The sequence below is a fragment of the Rhinoderma darwinii genome, chromosome 6, assembly GCF_050947455.1.
Source record: "Rhinoderma darwinii isolate aRhiDar2 chromosome 6, aRhiDar2.hap1, whole genome shotgun sequence".
Lineage (NCBI taxonomy): Eukaryota > Metazoa > Chordata > Amphibia > Anura > Rhinodermatidae > Rhinoderma > Rhinoderma darwinii.
This window is the reverse complement of record NC_134692.1, coordinates 13,982,120-13,999,792: the sequence shown is the minus strand read 5'-3', so window position 1 is coordinate 13,999,792 and position 17,673 is coordinate 13,982,120. Positions and strand designations below refer to the sequence as shown.

The following is a 17,673-nucleotide window of genomic DNA, read 5'->3' as shown; positions in this document are numbered from 1 at the left end:
TGTTTCTGCACCCGGGACAGTGACTACCGATCTCAATATACATGTATCTGTAAAAAACATATAAGTTCATACTTACCGAGAACTCCCTGCGTCTGTCTCCAGTCCGGCCTCCCAGGATGACGTTTCAGTCTAAGTGACGGCTGCAGCCAATCACAGGCCAAGCACAGGCTGCAGCGGTCACATGGACTGGCGCGTCATCCAGGGAGGTCGGGCTGGATGCCGAAAGAGGGACGCGTCACCAAGACAACGGCCGGTAAGTATGAAAATCGTTTACTTTCACTAGGGAAAGTGCTGTCCCTTCTCTCTATCCTGCACTGATAGGGAGAAGGGAAGCACTTTTCCCGCAGTCCGCAGCAGCTAGTCCGCATCAATGTACTGCACATTTTGTGCAGATCCGCAGCAGAATCTGCAACGCAGATTCTGTGCGGCATTGATGCGGACAGTTGCGGAGGAAATCCGCCACGTGTGGTCATGCCCTAATACTGCTCCTATGCACAAGAATCCGCTACCAGCCTGCATCCAGTAATCTGCTACCAGTCTGCATCCAGTAATCCACTACCAGTCTGCATCCAGTAATCCGCTACCAGCCTGATCCAGTAATCCACTACTAGCCTGCATCCAGTAATCCGCCATGAGCCTGCATCCAGTAATCCACTACCAGCCTGCATCCAGTAATCCACTACCAGCCTGCATCCAGTAATCCACTACCAGCCTGATCCAGTAATCCACTACCAGCCTGTATCCAGTAATCCGCCATGAGCCTGCATCCAGTAATCCACTACTAGCCTGCATCCAGTAATCCGCCATGAGCCTGCATCCAGTAATCCACTACCAGCCTGCATCCAGTAATCCACTACTAGCCTGCATCCAGTAATCCGCCATGAGCCTGCATCCAGTAATCCACTACCAGCCTGCATCCAGTAATCCACTACCAGCCTGCATCCAGTAATCCACTACTAGCCTGCATCCAGTAATCCACTACTAGCCTGCATCCAGTAATCCGCCATGAGCCTGCATCCAGTAATCCACTACCAGCCTGCATCCAGTAATCCACTACCAGCCTGCATCCAGTAATCCACTACCAGCCTGTATCCAGTAATCCACTACTAGCCTGCATCCAGTAATCCGCCATGAGCCTGCATCCAGTAATCCACTACCAGCCTGCATCCAGTAATCCACTACCAGCCTGCATCCAGTAATCCACTACCAGCCTGTATCCAGTAATCCACTACTAGCCTGCATCCAGTAATCCGCCATGAGCCTGCATCCAGTAATCCACTACCAGCCTGCATCCAGTAATCCACTACCAGCCTGCATCCAGTAATCCTCTACCAGCCTTTAACCAGTTACCTGCTGTCCACCTGGTTCAGCCACCTGCTATCTGCCTGTATCCTGTTATCCACTGCCAGCCGCTACTCTCTCCGGTGGAGTACTCCAGGGAATCCACATCCCGCTGGTCGTTACATATAGTAATATTTCATAGTGTCCAGATGTAGATTATAATCCATGGTATATGAATGGGGGTAGGATATACCGGGGAGTGGGGTAGGTTATTGTATATTACCTAGGAACCTGTAAGGGCAATAAGGGGAAATGAAGGTCCCTGATGTCTAGTGGGGATGATGAGGCTTCTTACTTTCCTAGTCTCTAGTGTTTTACCCCTGGATTTTATTAATTTACATTGCACCCAAAACGTGCTGTTACTTAAAGCGCAAACCAGATAGTAATGAGCATATGACTTTTTTTTTCTTATTGTTTAATGTCACGTTACATTTTTGTAACCAACTGGAAAAGGAAAAGAAGTCAGCAAATTTTAGTAGAGTGGATATTACTATTTCCTTGCAGATGAGATATAAAAAAAGAACATAGATCATTTTATTGCCTATTAGGACTCGGTTCTTGGACTTTAATTGGATTTTTTTTTTTTACTAACTAAAACTAATCAGAAACCTCCCTGCACTTTGATTGATTTTGCTGGAGAGCGGATGAACTCATAATTGATAAGCAATCAGATACACACAGATATGCTTTTCTGACGCAACTGCGCCAAAACCGCAGCATTTTGACCGCGACATGTGATCCTGGCCTATAATGTAAAGGCAAATTTATTCTCTAAATTATTTATCTCAGTTTTGAAGGTAATTGCTGACATGCAATTCCCTATTATAGAAGTAATGACTACGACCACCTTCGCAACCAACTTTTTTTCAATTGTCCGTATGCATCTAAAATAAAAAATGAAGCAACCTTGCATTAGGTCTTAACCCGGAATTTCCTACCCTGTGTAACCTGATTCTGCAGTCATATTGCCTTCCATCAAGAAGTAGAGGACCTATGACATAGGGAACATAAAGAGACTTTGGGGCATTTATTACTAGTTCTATGGCAGTTTTCTGGTGTTTAAAAGTCGCAAATGGCACAAAAGTCGCAATTTGTGCAAAAAAATTCAACTTTTGTGCCATTTCCGCCACTCTTGATGCTTTTCTAAAAAGTGGGCAGAGCATAGCAGAAGGGGCGAGGCCACTCGTGCCCCAACAAACTTACTATAATTTGGTCTAGAAACTGGCGTAAATTATACCACAAATCTATGCCAGCTCATAGCTGTTGTAGATTTGACCTTCTGGCTCATGGACAGCCAGATATTCGCCAAATTTATTAAGAGGCATGAACCTCTTAATAAATTGGGCGCATCTTACTTTAATGTGTTTAAGATTAAGACTGGCATACGAAAAAAGTCTGTCTTAATAAATTTCCCCCTATGATTGCAGGATCAGACTGCAAATAGTTTGTTTGTTGTCTGTTACCATGGAGACGCATAGGTCTGTATAGGAGCTGTAGAATCAAAACAATAGGACATTTATAATTAAGATAATGTTGCCATACAGTGCCCAAATAATGCCTCCTCACAGTTTTCATATACTGCCATACAGTGCCGAACTAACCATTCCATATTTTGCCTAAATAATATCCTTATATACTGCCTAAATAAGACCACCATACAGTGACCAAATAAAAACTTGTTTCAGTGAAAAATGAATTCTTCTTTGTCGCCCAAGATCCATCCATTTTGCCTACTTCCTTTTCACAGACCTCAGATGACATCAAACTCTGGCCTCGGAGGTAGCTTGCTTCAGCAGGAACCCTCCCCCACTGCTACACCTGTATGAGAGATCAGGCAATGTAAGCCCTCACCCGTAATACAATCTCTAGAATAATTTAGGAAGAAATGGACTCATTTTTTTGCCAGGTTTGTGTTCCTTTAAGTCAGGGGTTTTATTTCTTTGGGGGCTTTAAACCTTTTTTTTCAGAAATATAGTATTTTCCCTTTAAATCAATTAAGTGAAGAATAAAAATCAACAAATCACAACTTTAAAATTCTAAATCAGGTATCGCAGCCTGTTATAAAATATTTAATTTGGAGACGTGCCAAGGAATCTCTCTGTGGTAATGCAAAAATTATATTGCTTATTTTTGCATGCTGACAACCAAACCTGTCTCACTGTGAGGCTTATGTAGATTAAGCAACTCATTCACCAGCTCAAGATTCCAGGACAAGATTCAAGGACAAAAGAATTGACAAATAAAATCTGAACAGAGAAGTATTAGAATTATAAGGTCACCCTAATGTCCAGCGCTTGTGATTTTGGAGGGACTATAGTGATACTCAAGCCTAGTGAATATCCAACCTTAAACACCATTTCATTTTTAAATGCAAAATTCTGTGCTGATTTATGTCCTAATATATCTTTATAACCGTAGGAGCTCTGGTTTTCAAATTTCAAGCATAGACATAGTTAAATGATAACATTTTTGTTGCCTGCAGTAACCACTAGAGGGAGCTTAAGAGTTTACTGCATACAAATGTGTTATTGAGTTCATTGGAAGCTGTATGCAGTAAGTAACAGGAAAATAAAGGCCAGACCCTTGTATTCGATACAGAATTTTGTACCTTATAAGAGAAAATGGTTATCAAAAGATGGACATTTACTTTAAATGAGTGTCTGAGATTAAAAGAGGTTTTGCTTTTACCCAGAAACAGCACCCCTCTTGTCCAGGTGCTGTGTTTGGTATTGCTGCTCAGCCATAGTCAAGTGAATAGGGCTATAGTGTTACGTAATGGTCTTGTGACATTGACAATCTATTGACTATAGTCATAGGCAGACTGAACTCAAGGCCCCTCAGGGGCCCACAGCCATCCACCTACAAATTGCATTATATATCTTCTTATAAGGGGTCAGAACTCTGTTTTTTTTATTATAAAGGGCTCCAAATCCCCTGCTTCCTTTCATAGAGTAATATGACAAAATTCTGGCTGCCTGCAGTGACCACGTGGGGGAGCTCACTGAATACCAATCTATACAACTCTATATAAATCCATATGTATGCAGCTCCCCCTAGTGGTGGCTGACGGCAGAAAGAAATGTATGGCTCTGTAGGGAAGCAGGGAATTTGGAGCTTTGTATAAGAAAAATGGAACTCTGAACCCTATAAAAATATATTATTGTTATATGAAAATAGAGCATTGAGAAAAAAAAAGTAAAAAAAAAAAAGGGAAGCTGTAGTATAGTGGCTGTATAAATGTGCCGTTTTTGTGTTAGATATTGATGCAATCACGGTAATCGCGCCATTATTTGTCAAACCGCTGCATTTAGTGGCAAGGGCTGCAGCCTGATGAGGGAATTGACACAATGTTACAAGTAATATCTGTCTATGGAACTGTTGTGACATTCATGTTCTGCGCTTGTCATGTTTTGCCTGAGTAGTTTGCAGCATATGTTCCTGCATATCAATTTGCTAATGTGTGAAGATGATGTGTAGGAGGATATTTCACCTTCTTGGAGCAGAGTTAACACCCCCTGAGCTTCAAGGGTTCTAGTTAATCTCATATGAAGGGGATCTGTCAGTCATGCCCCGTGTACAAAGAAAAAGTGGGGTTCCTACTTCCTAGGGAACCTATGTCTTCCATAAGTAAGCAATATGACCTGGGCATTAAGATGCTTCCTGCTGCACAAACACAGAGAAAAGTATCTGCCTGATGATAGATAGATAGATAGATAGATAGATAGATAGATAGATAGATAGATAGATAGATAGATAGATAGATAGATAGATAGATAGATAGATAGATAGATAGATAGATAGATAGATAGATATGAGGTAGATAGATAGATAGATAGATAGATAGATAGATAGATAGATAGATAGATAGATAGATAGATAGATAGATAGATAGATAGATATGTGATTGATAGATAGATAGATAGATAGATAGATAGATAGATAGATAGATAGATAGATAGATATGAGATAGATAGATAGATAGATAGATAGATAGATAGATAGATAGATAGATAGATAGATAGATAGATAGATAGATAGATAGATAGATAGATAGATAGATAGATATGTGATTGATAGATAGATAGATAGATAGATAGATAGATAGATAGATGATAGATAGATAGATAGATAGATAGATAGATAGATAGATAGATATGAGATAGATAGATAGATATGAGATAGATAGATAGATAGATAGATAGATAGATATGAGATAGATAGATAGATAGATAGATAGATAGATAGATAGATAGATAGATAGATAGATAGATAGATAGATAGATAGATAGATAGATAGATAGATATGCCCCCACAGTATAATGCCCCCATAGTTGCCCCATACAGTATAATACACCATACAGTATAATGCCCCCAATGAAGTATAATGCTCCTAGAGCTGCCACCATATCAGCGCCTATGTGGGACCTCAACATTTAGGGGCATAGTCGCAACTGCGACAATTGAGAACCCTGTAGCTACTCCACTGAATATGCATACAAAAATAGGCAGCACTCCAATAAAAAGTGAAAAAGTGAATGTATTTTATTCGCCCTGGTGTGACGTTTCGGCTCTAAGGCTATGTTCACACGGCTTAGCAAAATACGTCTGAAATTACGGAGCTGTTTTCAGCCGAAAACAGCTCCTGAATTCCAGACGTTTTTGCAAGTACTCGCGTTATTGGAGCTGTTTTTGAATGGAGTCAATGAAAAATGGCACTTCTTTGACGCGGGCGTCTTTTTACGCGCGTCTTTTGACAGCGACACGTAAAATTACACCTCGTGGGAACAGAACATCGTAAAACCCATTGAAAGCAATGGGCAGATGTTATGTTTGTAGGCGTAATTTGAGGCGTAAAACGCCCGAATTACACCTGAAAACATTGCGTGTACCCTAACACTGGAGCCTTTCTCAAGCATCAGGGCGAATAAATGAAATTCACTTTTTATTGGAGTGCTGCCTATTTTTGTATGCATAAGGATTGAATTGGGGGCTTTGGTCGGATCCCTTTCTGGTGACATTTATTCAGAGATTTTGTGGTGTGAGAGAGCGGTTGTGCTGACAGGTGAAGAATAGCGTCTTCTCTCCAGAGTCTCGGCATTTATCATATTCCTGGTAAAGGTCATGCACGATACAGATGTCAGCCAACCTATTTCTTCACTGTGCCATAAGTAAACATAAGATCTCAATCGAGGTAATGAAATAAGTCCCGAGTCTACCCATTCCATTAATTACCTTGTTCGCCCTCCTCTGCACCCGTTCTAGTTCAGCTTTGTCTTTCTTAGGCCCCACGCACACGACCGTAAAAACGGGCCCATAGACTTCTATTGGCCACGGGTACCTTCCCGTTTGCTTATGGGGAAGGTGTCCGGCCGTTGAAAAATATAGAACATGTCCTATTTCAGGCCGTAATTACGGCACGGGCAGGCCCATAGAAGTCTATGGGGTCCCGTAATTATGGTTGGCTACGTGTGTGAACCCGTAATTACGGGAGCGTTGCTAGGAGACGTCAGGGGATTCCCCTGTCTGCATCATTTCCAGTACCCCTTTTTTTTACGGGTCTGTAAATACGGGTGGAATACGGGTTAAAAACGTGTGACAATGGACCCGTATTTACGCCAGTATTTACGGGAGGGAAAAAATACGGTCGTGTACATGGTACACAGGTTCCCACAATTGTCCCCAATATTCCATGTGTGGTCTGACTAGTGATTTGTATAGAGGAAAAACTATGTTCTTTTCATGAGCACCTATGCCTCTCTCCCAGGACTGTATCTTCATGTCGGCGTCTCCTTCCTCAGAGACACCGACACACACGGCTGCAGTTCTCTCCTATGTCCTGTAGGGTGCATGCACGTGCTCACTCCTGGCCTTAAAGGGCCAGCGTGCGCACCTATCTAAAGTTTCCCAATCAACCCAGTAAAACTATGGACTTTAAAAAGGGCTCTGCCCTTCCTCTCCTTGCCTGAGCGTTGTTAGTATTCCTGTGTTTGTCTATACAAATGGTCCCTTAGTTATATCCTGCTCCCAGTGTTCCCATTTCCTGCTTCCAGCATCCTGTATCCTGTTGCTGTGTTTCGTTCCTGTTCCTAAGCCTATTGTTGTGTGTATCATCTGCCATATCTGGTATTATCTGCCACGTCGGGTGTCATCTGCCACGCCAAGCATTACCTGTGCCACGTGTCTGCTACACCGAGCATCTGCCTGAACATCCTCCCAGGTACTCTTGTCCAAGAGACTGTTATTGACTATTGCTTGGCCAGCTGCTTCTCCACTACGGCGGAGCGGTCTAGTGGGTCCACATACCCCACAGCCGTGACTTTTGCCTTGGCAGCAGCAGCCGGGCACTTTTTCAGTGGCAGTTTTAACCAGTGTTTTACTATCTAATACATCATTGTAGCATTTTTTCTCTGCCCAGGTACATAACCGTACATTTATCCACATTAAACTTAATTTGCCAGTTCTCCGTCCACGCCTCCAGCTTCACCAAATCCCTCTGTAATATTATATTATCCTCCTCTGTGTTGATTACTTTATAGAGCTTAATATCTTCAAATAATGTAATGATACTCTGTAAGCCCACCACATGGTCATTAGTGTAAATATTAAAAAGAAGTGGGCCCGTTCTGCTCTAGGCTGGCGAGGGGCACAAAAACACACATCTGGTGAGACTACGAAAAAAATTGCCCCTTCTGGTCAAGCATTAGCAGGTTGTTAATGGTCGACCAGGGGGAGGCAATTTTTTCGTAGTTGTACTCTTCTAACCTAAACTGGTCCCCTGCAATGGCTCTTCTATCTATCCTACTGGGTTCTCTTTCTTTATTGCGGAAGGAACTCTTAAGTTTTTCTCTACAAGCCGCTCGCTTTGTAATTCCACGCCATTGGAAAACGACCCAAACTCCAACATTTACAGAATGGCTGGATACCTTTTCAGACGTGTATAGTATGGAGGGGCTCATTGCTCAGGATAAAGACAGGCTCGACCAATTCTTTAGTTTGGAGCCCTTGGATTATGTTCAAAGGGTCTAACAAGTTACTCGCTTGGCTCAACAGTTTATTGTATTACATTGGCACTATTGTTTGGGCATGCTATGGTTGTAGCCTTTAGGCCTTGTTCACAAAGAGTTTTTTTGCAGGCAGAAATTCTGCCGGAAAAAATCAGCTCTGTTTTTTTTTTAAATGGTTTTGCACCACACGGTTTTTTAATGCGTTTTTTGGCACGTTTTTTTTTACCTCTTTCTTCAACAGGCAAAGCAAAAAACGGTGAGCATTCTTTTTTTTAAAAAGAAACGCGTCAAAAAATGCTGCTGCCGTTTGCTCTGTCTTTTTCCGTCTCCCATTAAATTCAATGGGGTTTTTGAGGCGGAAAACGCCTCAAGATAGGAAAAAAAAAACGCCTCCGCCTCCAACTGAAATCAATGGGAGGCGTTTTAGGCCGTTTTTTGGCACGGTTTCTGGCTCAATTTTTTGTATGTTTGTTATTAGTCTGATATGTCGGATTATTCTTTCTGTATCTTTTTCCAAGAAAACAGGAAAAGGGCCGACAAACGTTTCGCCCAGGGCCCCATAGATATTAATTAGACATAAAGCTAGAGAAGCAGCAACTACAACTATGAAATATTTTCCTTAACAAATTTTTAGATTTGAACTGCTAGGACATTCTTAAGAGCAAGGTGTCCGCTGTGTAATAGCTTTGGTGCCATCCAAAAAAAAAAACAATTTTGCAAGGCTGGAGCTGCCGTTCTTTTATATTCACTCCTTTATACCCCTCACAATAAGAGCAGGAAAGGTTACTCAATCTCTCCCCGGCGTCTTCATCTTTGCAGGCGCAGTATATTTGTTCTAGCCCAGCAAGGTGGTTTAATATTCGCTGTCATAATTATGAAAGGCTGCGAGGCTCCGCTCAGACACATCAAAGAAATTCTGCAATTAGACGTTTTATAGCCTGTCCTGTCTTGAAGGTGTAGAGGAGGTTTATAGCAACATATTTCTCTGGAGAGCGGCACAGCGGAGTCGGTGAACGTGTAGCCTCCGATTTTAATGGCCTGGATGCTTTTTTATTATTGGAACTAAAAATAACTTTTTTATATGACATTTTTTCCGTGTTTCTATAGAACATTTGATGTTAAAAATCCAGATCCCGTAATTCATGTACCATATATCTTCTAGAAGAAAGTGGCATCTTCCTTTACATCACAGCGGTCTGTAGTTCCCTTTTTCCTGCCGTCGGGGCCCTCTGTAAATGTTCACTAACCCCTTCAGTTCCTCAAATTTTTGTCTAGAGTAATTCAGTAAATAGTAGACAGGGATAAGGGAGAGGAGGGGGATGCAGCTGCAGATTCCCACTCAGTGTTTTAATGAAACATAAAGGGGGTAGAGGAGAGGAATCATCAGAAAGGAGATATCTGATTGGCTCAGAGCACACATTACAGCTAGGGTCAGTTCACACGTTGCGTAAATACAGCAAATTTTCCACAACGGAATTCGTTGCGGAAAATCCAGATCATAATACAGTAGCAGCAAAGTGGATGAGATAGAACAAATCTCATCCACACACTTCGTAAATAGTGAGTGGAAGAACCGGCCAGAAATTGACCTGTGGTGCAGAATTTTTATTGACGGCGGTCACATGGGATGAAACATCATCCCAGGAGGCCAGCCTGGATGACATTAGAGGTCTCCTGGATGATGTTAGAGGGCAAGCCTCCTGGAATGACGTTTCATCCCATGTGATCGCCGCTGCAGCCAATCACAGGCTGCAACTGTCTCCTGGGATGAAACATCATTCCAGGAGTTTTCCACAGCGGACATTCCGGACGAAAAAATGCACCACAATTTGCGTGCGGTTTTTCGCACTAAATTTCCTGCGGCCACTGGGGCGGATAGAAAGTACCGCTGGCCGGTACCAAATGATTCGCCCGGTGGTTGGGGATCACTGCTCTAGTAAATATGTGTTGGATTTGCCATAGGCAAGTCCAACAAGGCTGAACAGAGCCTAAAAATGTTATTGCTTGGTTATTTCAGTCCCTTTTATGTTGTACACTAGTCTTTACAGCAGGTATGAAAGTGAAATGTCCCTGTCTGGAGCATTGTGCTGACATCTAGGGGCCAAAAGGAAAACTGCAATATTTCTAAATTTATTTTTAGACATCCAGCTGGCAAATAACTGTAGTACCAAAGATCGGCTACTAGGGACCAACTTAAACCATAAATTGAATTATAAAGGGTTTCCCTGTACTGTACTCGAGGCAATACATTTTAGTTATATCTTAGTGAACCCTATTAAGTTAAATCTGAGCAAGAGATTTCCGTTCCCTTCTTCTGTCAGTGATGGTTAGTGGTTGATGAATGGCATTAATACTGGAAAATACAGATGATATGGTAAATCCACCTCTAGAAGCAGCACATTATGAGAAGTCATGTAAGCTCAGTGCCAGCTCATGATTGCCATGAAATCTTGTTATTAATGTCACAGTTCATGCTCAATGGAACACCGGTTTCTGCAAATGTTCCTGTCACATAGAGATAAGCGTGACTTCTCTACCCATAGTTTATAATTCACTGGTTCCCATCATGTTGTCATTTACTGTTCAGACTATTAGAATTAAGAACTACATGGCTATAATAAATATAATGTTATATTAAGCTAGCAATCATAATAGGTCATGTAATCGCTCATCAGATTTATAAAAAATGTTTTACGTTTTGCATGCATATAGAATTCAATTCTGATATATTGCAGTTTACATATTGGCCTCCAGGTGTCAGCACAACAGGCATGCACTCCTGACTATGGCATTCACTTTTCTGTCTGCTGTGAAGACTAGTGAGGCTGAAATTAGAAACTAATATAGGTTTTAAGGCAAAAGAAACAACAATCGCGCAATATCCTTGGATGGATGATGAGTACATTAAGACATATGAACCAATTGTCCGTTTATTTCTTCTGTGTCCCTCCTTCAATAAGTTATTACAACTATTGCCATGTACTTCAATATCCAGTCCTTGGACTCCACTAAAGAGAAGATATTTAAAGGCATACACACACTTTAATCTAATGTGCAATATGCAAACTTTATGTTACTAACCTGTATTATTTCCTGTCAGTACAGTTAAGTTCTTAGATCTTAAAGAGAGTATTTAAGATCTGAGTAGAGCTATTATTGCTAGGCAGCTCCTCAATGGGTTTGGGTGGCTATCTAGTGACAATTGCCGCTGGCAGAGCATGACACCACTCGATCTCCTCGCTCCTGTGTATATTGAGTGGTGTCATGCAGTATATATAAAAACTATTCCTGGTAGCATATATTAACCCAGCTGCTGGTTGCCAGTAACTTTTTTATTTTTACTTTTAGAGATACAGCTGCTTTGTATCCTGTATACAGAGCAGCTGTATCTTGCGCTGAGACCTGAATGTGTCAGGTCAGCGGGACTGACGGGTCCAGTGTCAGCGGGTCCAACATGTAAGCATGTTAGAGACACACAGGACCCGCGTCACTGAACCCGTCAGTCCCGCTGACTTAATACAGGATAAAGGATTCAGCGCAAGATACAGCTGCTCTGTATACAGGATACAAAGCAGCTGTATCTCAAAAAGTAAAAATTATTTTTAATAAAATGTAATTACAAAGTTGCACACTGATACACATTTATTATATATATATATATATATATATATATATATATATATATATATATATATATATATATTGTAATCTGGAAAGTCTTCAGACCCTTTTATTTTTTTCACGTTTGTTCCACATTTTGTTATGTTGAGGCTTTGTGCTAAATTAAAAAAATTAAAATACGTTTTCCCCCATCATTCAGCACTCAATACCCCATAATGACAAAGTGAAAACAGAATGTTACATTGACATAATTATTCAGCCCCTTTACTCAGGACTTAGTTGTGAAGCCCCATTGGCGGTGATAACTTCCTCCAGTCTTCTTGGGTTTGAAACCAACCCACTGGGCCGTACCGCCGTAGCGGGATAGCAGCTGGCCAACAGGATACCAAGTCAATGTCTATAGTTTGAATAAGGGTACCTGTGGTAATTCAGACAGTAGCGGTGGTAGGCTCGGATGGGACCTTGGCAGCAGGCAGACACTAGGTGTGGTGTAACACAGCAGGCGTAGTATACGGCACACAACACGACTCCAACTCTCTATGGCACAGGAACCAAGTAGCAAAGGAGACAGGTAGCAGGTACCGGAACACTTGGAACTGGAAAACAATAAGGGACCATTTGGAAAGATTAACACGGATAAACACAACAACGCTCAGGCAATGAAGGAAGGGGCAGGGCCCTTCTTATAGTCCAGGGTGATCATGGGCTAATTTGACATACTATTCAAACCCTATGGGACACAGCAGAGTGCAGCGGAAGTGAGCACTGGTGTCTCCTGAGGAGGAGATGCGGGCCAGCGCTCACTGATCCATGGCTACGGCCGTCAGTGGGGGGGGGGCGGGTGAGTAATCCAGACGGTCCGCGGCCATGGGTGTCACACACATATTGTAATAGTTTATAAAAGAGATATCCTATTATCTTACTATAAATGAGTGGTCTCCAACTTGTGGCTCTGTGTCCAGCAATCAGAACATGCTGGGAGTAGTAGTTTCACAAGAGCTGTAGAGCAACCGTTTGAAGGTCATCGATATAGACAATGAAACTAATTGTATTATTAGTATTATAATCATGTATATCATCAGTATCAGCAGTGTATATTACCAGTATTATGTAGTGTGTATATATGTATACTAATTCAGTGCCCCCTCTCTTTCCAGCTGTCTCTGTGATGAGGTACAGTGCGTCATCATTTGGATTTGCAGTAAGTAGTTTTCTTATATATTTACCTTTAAAATTTGCCATGTGGGGTCCCCTGCTGCTTCCTGTTGTCATTGTTGAGCAATGATGTCATCCAAAGCCACGTCCGATCACGTGAGCACGGCGGGTGCTTTGCTATCCATGGTGACATAACCCGTGTGGCTAGAGATTGGCTGCCATGGTCAGATGATGTAGCACTGGATGAAAGAAGGACCCCAGTGACGCATGGAATGGTTCCGCGCTTAAAAGTCTTGCTAAAAAATATTCTTCCGTTTTGTGTATACAGCTCATACGGAGACCTACGTGTCTTCTTGGTTACAGACTACAAATATACCCTGTGTATAGTCAGATCCTGCAGTCATGAGTTACTTTCTTCCATCTGCCTCCTCTTTTTGCTAATCTACTATCTGACTACAGATAACTGCAGAATCAGACTACACAGGGTTTGTTTGTAGTCTGTTACCATGGAGACACATAGGTTTGTATATAACCTATATACACAAAACTGTAGAACATTTTTAATCAAGACTATTTGCAAAGTTGCTTCATTTTCTATTGTTGATACATTACTGGAAAAAAAATGGTTTCAAAAGTCTACATACCCTTTAATAAGATATATCTTTACAGGCACATTAGATTAGACAGTGTTGGTGACGATTGATACCACAGCCATTGCAAAGCTACTCTACTGTATTTCCAAGAATCTGAAATGAGACACGTGGATTTTTAAAATTCCTCTTAAAATATTCATAACTTTGGCTCTGATTCTGCAGTTAATAAATAATCCCTCGAGTAATTTACAATGTGGTTTGGGCATCAGCCAAGTACAATAGTCACCAGGCCTACAAAGAAATTATGATTGTTGGTTTCGCTACCACAATAGACCTGTTCCAAAAATATCCGCGCTTGTTTGTATAATCTGAAATCTCTAATTGTCTTCTTTTGTTATGGAGAATTCGTAAAAATGTTATTTCTTCTATTCTTATATTTAGAGAGATATAATTTAGAGCAAATCTTCATGTATTACTATAGACTAAATGGGGAGATGTCCCTCAGGACGATTATTATCTTATTTTTTTAGTTTTTCACTCCCAAACTGCCATAGATTAGGCACGGAATTAAATTCAGTGTAAAACCTAATGGGAGGAGCCACAGGGAGATTAGGGGGAGGAGAGAGAGCAGGGGAAGACTGGGTGACTATGTGACTAAAGGACGGCCCTGTTACTGCTAATAATGGCTGCTATGAATTTGTTGCTTCATGGATCCAGCAAGGAGAACATGGAGCACAACATGTTGACATGGGGAGAACGTGCAACATATAATGATAGTCCAAGAAGAACTTGTTTTTACAATATATAGCATGCAAAGATCAAATTACAATGCTACCTGGAAACCGTCAACAAGCAGGTTAGCTTTAGTTTACTTATTATGGAATTATATTTCTTCTAATTATAGCTTGTGTACTTGAAACACATTTGATACAGTTCTCATGAATACCTGAGTAACACAGGAGCATCCAATAGTCTTATCTACATACTGGACGAATAGGTAATACTTGCATTAGTCATCAATGTACCAATGAACATCTTAAGATGTTAATAAACCAAGCAGAAACCCAGCCCATTCTCCACAAGACTTTGTTCACTCAAAGTGGTAAAGAAAAACCTCATAATAAAAAAAGATCTGTGAACAGCAGCTTCTTGATGGTTTCCAGATAACAGTTGTTTTTTTTTTATATATACAGAATAGATAGAAATATATATTTTTTAGATTTTACCTTTACTATGTAGCCACCGATGATCAAAGATGGGGTTTCACTTTAAGATCTTATTCCACAGTATTACCTGCTGATTCCTACCATATTATATTATATTCGGCTGGCATGTCTATGTGAGTTATTTTCTCAGTAATTGCTCCAGGAACAGCCTGTAACCTAAACAGTATGAATTTTTAATAATGTCTGACAGTCATGCCTTTATATACACGTCTCATCACGTAACTCATTTGGACAGAGTTGTCACCCAGTGATTGCTATGATTTGCCTATTTGGGCACTAAGGTCCTAGTTCAAATTAATTATTATAGGTTAATGAACATATTGTTGAATACTTTTTGTGATCTGTTAAAGTTATTCTCTGTCCTGCTCTATTTTTCAGTTTGATGCCATTCTGGATGTCTTATCCTCAGTGATCGTCTTATGGCGTTACAGCAACGCAGCTGCCGTACACTCAGCGCACAGGGAATACTTGTAAGTACATTGATATAATACAATTTTGCAATAAATAATGTTTGTAATGTGCGGATTTTACCGTTTCTTAAAGGGCGCCCACCAGCAGACACACCCTTTAGAGTACATTACTAATGTGAAAACCGTTTTTTAATATCTTACTTTTAGGCTGAGATATGACCCCTTGAAGTTACAGGCCTAAAGCCTGAGGCTGCACTACTGAGAGATTCTGAGGACAACATGACGAGTCTTCCCCACCTCTCCCATAAGCATGGCTTCTACGGGAGATGTTAGGGGACAATCTGACTTTCCACATACACATGATATTAGTGGTGAATCCTTTACCACCAACAATTAGACACAAGGCCCCGGGTGTGACTACCACTTCTGCACCCGCTATAGAAATATTGCAGAGATCATCGGTCTTAATTTCCTTAAGATCTCTCCCATTTTTATCTGACAGATGACTGTGAGGGCAGGACTTAAGGGTGCCATACCCATTAGGTGTATGTCGGCCGTACCCACCGATTTCAGCGGGACCGGCCAAATATCCAGTGTGTATGATGGTGTCCCGACTCTCCTCCAAGGGCAGATGTTGGAGGAGCGAAGGGTCGGAATTATTGGATTCCAACATGCCCGATCCTTTTGTTTGCAAGGAGATAAGTCTCTGCCAGAGGAGTCTGGCAGCGGATTTCTTCCTTCTCCCTATTGAGAACGCATACACGCTCAGTCGAGCTAAGCGTAGAGGTGTATGGGGGAGTTGGGATAAATAGCTGTACGCCAAGTGATCATTCGGTCGACAGCTATGTGAAATGTGTGGCCAGTCTGAGTGGGTTTGGCCTCCGAATGCATACATAGCGGTGGGGGGCTCCTGCTGCAGCCAGTTGCCTTAAAGGCACACACAGGTCTGATCTGAGGTTTCAGAAAAAGAGGGGGAGGGGTGGCTGATCACTTGGGACACAGATAAAAGGATATCTGTCACAGTTTTGATTGCAACATAAGACAGTTTGGGATCAAAAGAGAGGAGGGGATGAGAGGAGGATTTTTTTGTGTATTTTCTACATATGAGGCTGCTTTTATATATCATCATATTCGCAGCCGACATGTTCTGTGTTATACATTGAAGCTCCATATACATTTTAATTAGTGATTCAGTGTTTGGAGACCGGCAGAGAATAACCTGAGAATAATGATATTCACCGTGAGATGGATCTGTTCTCCTCATTATTTTACTGCTAATGTGAGCACGTCAGTTACTTGCGATAATGAACAGACCGCGGATTCTAACGAATGTCTAATGAGTCGCCTTCGGTTGCTAAGGAAAGTGTTATATTTGCTAACGAGACTAAGCACTGTCAGGTCTTCCTACAAACTTCTGGAAATCTTGTGGCCAGATCAAGTGTTCTCATCCTTAATATAAAATATACGATTTCTAATACACTGCTGTCCACATATGGGACAATCTAGCAGATCTTCATTATCTGGAGGGTGCTTAGAGTTTGGAGCATCTTGGTTTTAAGAACCTAGCAATTATGAAAGGCTTATACCAGCTGTGCATACATAATTATATACAGAAGATACCCAGGTTATACCAGCATGCTCCATATCACTATATACAGGAAGATGTATAACTTATACCAGCTGTACATATATAATTATATACAGAAGATACCCAGGTTATACCAGCATGCTCCATATCACTATATACAGGAAGATGTATAACTTATACCAGCTGTACATATATAATTATATACAGAAGATACCCAGGTTATACCAGCATGCTCCATATCACTATATACAGGAAGATGTATAACTTATACCAGCTGTACATATATAATTATATACAGAAGATACGCAGGTTATACCAGCATGCTCCATATCACTATATACTATAAGATATATAACTTATACCAGCTGTACATACATAATTATATACAGAAGATACCCAGGTTATACCAGCATTCTCCATATCACTACATACAAGAAGATGTACAACTTATACCAGCTGTACATATATAATTATATATAGAAGATACCCAGGTTATGTCAGCATGCTCCATATCACTATATACAAGAAGATGTATAACTTATACCAGCTGTACATACATAATTATACACAGAAGATCTCCAGGTTATACTAGCATGCTCCATATCACTATATACAGGAAGATGTATAACTTATACCAGCTGTACATATATAATTATATACAGAAGATACGCAGGTTATACCAGCATGCTCCATATCACTATATACTATAAGATGTATAACTTATACCAGCTGTAC

General features: G+C 41.0%; 1 protein-coding gene across 1 annotated transcript in view; it reads left to right on the top strand.

Annotated features, from left to right (window-relative positions):
- TMEM163 (transmembrane protein 163) overlaps nucleotides 1–17,673 on the top strand; it is a 121,699-nt gene that overhangs the window by 44,984 nt on the left and 59,042 nt on the right. Inside the window, exons 3-4 of the mRNA XM_075829193.1 lie at nucleotides 13,124–13,167; nucleotides 15,319–15,410. Of these exons, the coding sequence (XP_075685308.1) occupies nucleotides 13,124–13,167; nucleotides 15,319–15,410 (136 nt within the window). The remainder of the gene's footprint in view (nucleotides 1–13,123; nucleotides 13,168–15,318; nucleotides 15,411–17,673) is intronic.